Raw genomic sequence first — 3,967 nt, forward strand, 5'->3', positions numbered from 1 at the left:
CCACCTCAGCCTCCCTGGGTGTTTTCTGCTTCCGCGCCTTCAGGCGGTGTCACCAGCGTTTGGTTTTCTTCACTGTCTACCCTTCTCCCCATTGGGTTGGTCACAGTCTGGATCTGCACGTCCTGTTCAAAAGCAGACTTTGGAACCGCCTGCATGTGGTTTGGGACACAAACCACATTATATTGATAAGCGAAACAAAAAAGAACATTTCTTCCCTCCCAACCTTGAGGTGAAATGGCGCATGAAAACTTGTCATGGTGTCTCACTGGGGAAAAAAAAACCCAAAACTAGTTGTAGGTATAAATGAGAGGGCAAATGCTGGATCTGGGCTGGTCCCTTGTCATATAATTAGGTCCCTGGCTATATGTCCCCAGAGCACCCTACACTTATCTTTCAGAATAATCAATTCCCTAGTAATTGCTCAGTATCTGTGTCCTGCATGACTGCAAACTTGCTGGAGGTAAGGACTGTGTGTCTTGGACTGTGCTGCCAGCCCCAGCACAGTACCTGGTACATAGAATGTTCTCAAATATTTCTTGTCAGAATAAATGAATGAACTAAATAAGTCTTTCCTTTGAGAGACTGACTGCTAACTACTACGGGAAAATAAACCCAGCGAGGGAAAAAATTCTAAAATTAGTTTCTACTCTGACTCCCTCTGAGCTAAGAACATTAAAATGGAAGCCCTATAAGCCGGTCCTCCTTCCAAGTTGGCCACGCCTCCACTCCACAGTGGTCTCTCTTCACAGTCTGAAGACCTAAGGTACAGCCAGGAGTGAAACTTCCAGGGTAGGTGCCCGCAGTTCCCCTTAGCCTCTACTCTGCTCATGTATCAACAAGTTTGGGCCATTTCTTTAGATGTGAATTTCTCCCAAGAAATTATTCCCCTTCGTGGTATGGGTCATATCGCTGGTAAACCTTTCAGTGAAATAACGTTTTCTTCTTAATGACCTGATTGAAAAGCTTCTCCATCTCTGACTCCCATTTCTCATGTGAAGTCAGCAAACTGAATTCCTACAGCCTGGGCTCCACGAAGGCGGGTTTCTTGCTGTTTCCTTAGCTGCCAATACCTCCAGCGCCTAGAAGCATACATAGCACACAGCTGTTGGGAGTGAAAACACTCATGCCCTTCACGCCCTATTTAGAGATGACGAACCTTGGCCAGGACACTTGTCCACCCACTTCTCGGAATTCAGCCTTTCAGATTCAGGGCTTAGGCAGGTCAAAGTGAAAAAAAGCTTTACAGCACCACCTACAAGTGAAGATCTGTAAAGCACGTCGCTAATCTTGAGATGTTTCGTTTGGAGAGGAAAGTGAACTTCTCCAGAAACAAATCAAACGGTGTTCCGGAGCCGCGTGCTCTGCTTCTGCCCTCCGGGTCAGGTGGGACACTGGACTTAATAATACATAACGTGGGGAAGCGGCGGGACGCTAGGAGAGGCGGCGAACGACCAGCTTCAGCCGCCTGCTTTCCTCCACTCCTCCCCTTTCGGTTCCTACGCTAACGGGTCGGGGCAATGCCTCTCTGGCCGGAAAGGGCTGGGCCTCAGGCGCCCACACTTCCGTCTGGGTGGTTCTAACGCGAGGCGCGGGAGCCGACTGGGTGACGTCACAGAAGGGGGCGGAACTGGGGTTGTGTCGGGCATGCGCAACAGGCCGACTTCGCCGACTTGGGCCCCGAAGGCAGTGAAGGATTTGCCCGTGCTGAGAAGAATTTCCAGCTTTGTTGCTGCTGAGGGCACGGGCCTCACGGCCTTCCTGCCAAGGGGCAGGAAACTGGAAGGAGTTCCTGAGCCCGCGAGCCTGCAGCGGAAGTAGGAGAACGTAGGTATCAGTATGTGTGAGAGACAACTCTGCCTCATTTAACAAGTCAGGATGCTATGTTCACGAAACGGCGTGGGGGTTGAGGTGAGCCCATTGTCCTGGAGCCCGAAAATGTCCATTAGTAGGGCAAGGCGGGACCGTCAGAAGTTAAATTACAACCTTCTTACAATTCTAGCTGGTTTCATTTGTTTACTTTTATGTCTCGGTGAGATGCTTGGTGGCTTCCCAGTTGGCTGCAATGCAGGAGACGCGGGTTCGATCCCTGGGGGGTGGAGATCCCCTGGAGGAGGGCAGGGCAACCCACTCCAGTATTCTTGTTAGGAGAATCCCATGCACAGAGGAAACTGGCGGGCTACAGTCCATGGGGTCAAAAGAGTTGGACCGGACGGAGCAGGCACGCAGCGAGATGGTTGGTAGGCCACATTCTAGTGTGTGTGAGTTTAATTAGATTGGTTTTCTTACAGCTGTTCTTGGCTGGAAGAGAAGGAGGAGTTGGAAATGAAAGAGAATGCCTTTGAAACCCAGAACTTTACTCAGAAGGCAGTTTTGGGTGAAATGCTCAGAATTTTTCTCAAATCTGCTCGCTCTCTCTTCTGTGCCCCAAGCTCCCTTAAGTTTGAAGCAGAGGAAGTAAATTACAGCAGATCAAACTTAGGATGGACGCCAGTTACAATATAAATCTAACCATAGGCCAGAAAGACACAGGAATTTGGGACTGATGGAGACTTGGGTCAACGAGTAAATCAAGTAGCATTGGTGACCCTGTCTTGTCTGGGCGGGGTTAACATTCCAAAGCAGAGGGGAAAACGACCTCTGGAAGATGCTGTAAGACTTAAGGAAAAGCTGTTGGCAGGTTTCCTGCTGAGTCACTGCTGCTGCTGCTAAGTTGTTTCAGTCGTGTCCGACTCTGTGTGACCCCATAGATGACAGCCCACCAGGCTCTCCCGCCCCTGGTATTCTCCAGGCAAGAGCACTGGAGTGGGTTGTCATTTCCTTCTTCGGCTGAGTCACTAGCTGGTGTTAATAATCCTCTGCTTTGTTTTTAGGCCCTTCTTCAAGTGCCTGGAGGTTAGAGAAGCAGCCCAGGGGAGGGAACTGTGGCTAGTTAAGAAGGCCCTGCTTACTGTCGCTACCAGATCTCATGTCAACACCAAGTCCTCAGTTGCTGGTGGCAGCTGCTCAGCAGACCCTGGGCATGGGAAAGCGACGGGGCCCTCCCAGAGCTGTCTGCCTTCATCTCGCTGGAGAGGTGCTGGCTGTGGCCAGGGGACTGAAGCCAGCTCTGCTGTACGATTGCAGCTCTGCAGGGGCACCCGAAATCCAGAGTTACCTGGAGAAGCTGCGGGGCCTGGGCTTCCCAACCCAGGGGCTTCACGTCCTCGAGATTGCAGAGAACAGCCTGATTGTCCATCCTGAGTATGTGCGTCGGCATTTGGAGCAGGTGCTGCTTGGTAGTATAGCCTGTGTGGATGTTTCTGGCTCTCAACCTTACCCTGCCGTCTGCTCCCTGGACCAGCTTCAGGACTTGAAGGCCCTCGTGGTGGAGATCATCACACATTTGCAGGGGCTGCAGAGGGACCGATCTCTGGCAGTCTCCTGCAGCAGGCTGTGTTCCTCAGCCTGGAATCTCTGTACTGTGTTTGGGATCCTCCTGGGCTATCCTGTCCCCTATACTTTTCACGAGAACCAAGGAGAGGACAACTGTTTAGCCCAGACTCCACTACGAGTGTTCACTGCCCGGATCTCATGGCTATGCTGTCAACCACCGGTCTTGCTGTATTCCTTTAGTGTGCCAGAGAGCCTGTTCCTGTCCTTGAGGGACATTCTAAATACTTGGGAGAAGGACCTTAGAACTCGATGTAGGACTCAAAATGACTTTGCTGACCTCAGCATCTCCTCTGAGATAGTCACACTGCCGGCTGTGGCCCTCTGACTTTAACTTTTCCCGTGTGGAAGGTGCTTGGTAAATGATCAGCTGTAGGTCAGGGATGGCAACTGGGAATCATTTCAAGTGTCAGTTGCGAGTATCTCAAGGACACTAGGGAAGAATACTGTAATCCATTTATCATTTCTGTGCTGAACTGGACTAGGGAGAGTAGACCGGGATGCTTCAGGAATAAACAGAGTTCTTCGGGACAGACCA

At 50.9% G+C, this 3,967-nt stretch overlaps 1 protein-coding gene across 2 annotated transcripts; it reads left to right on the top strand.

The window, feature by feature from the left end:
• Positions 1–1,635: 1,635 nt before the first annotated feature.
• On the top strand, positions 1,636–3,965 carry C16H1orf74 (chromosome 16 C1orf74 homolog). Of its 2 annotated transcripts, none has more exons than XM_027565704.1 (2): positions 1,636–1,824; positions 2,871–3,965. In XM_027565704.1, exon 2 carries the CDS (start codon positions 2,966–2,968, stop codon positions 3,755–3,757), a length of 792 nt encoding a protein of 263 aa, XP_027421505.1. In that variant the 5' UTR covers positions 1,636–1,824; positions 2,871–2,965; the 3' UTR covers positions 3,758–3,965. The 2 variants fall into 2 exon arrangements, with proteins under 2 accessions (XP_027421505.1, XP_027421506.1); XM_027565705.1 differs by having other exon boundaries at positions 1,822–1,908.
• The last annotated feature ends 2 nt before the right edge of the window (positions 3,966–3,967 follow it).

Source organism: Bos indicus x Bos taurus, chromosome 16 (assembly GCF_003369695.1).
Source record: "Bos indicus x Bos taurus breed Angus x Brahman F1 hybrid chromosome 16, Bos_hybrid_MaternalHap_v2.0, whole genome shotgun sequence".
In the NCBI taxonomy this organism is placed as follows: domain Eukaryota; kingdom Metazoa; phylum Chordata; class Mammalia; order Artiodactyla; family Bovidae; genus Bos; species Bos indicus x Bos taurus.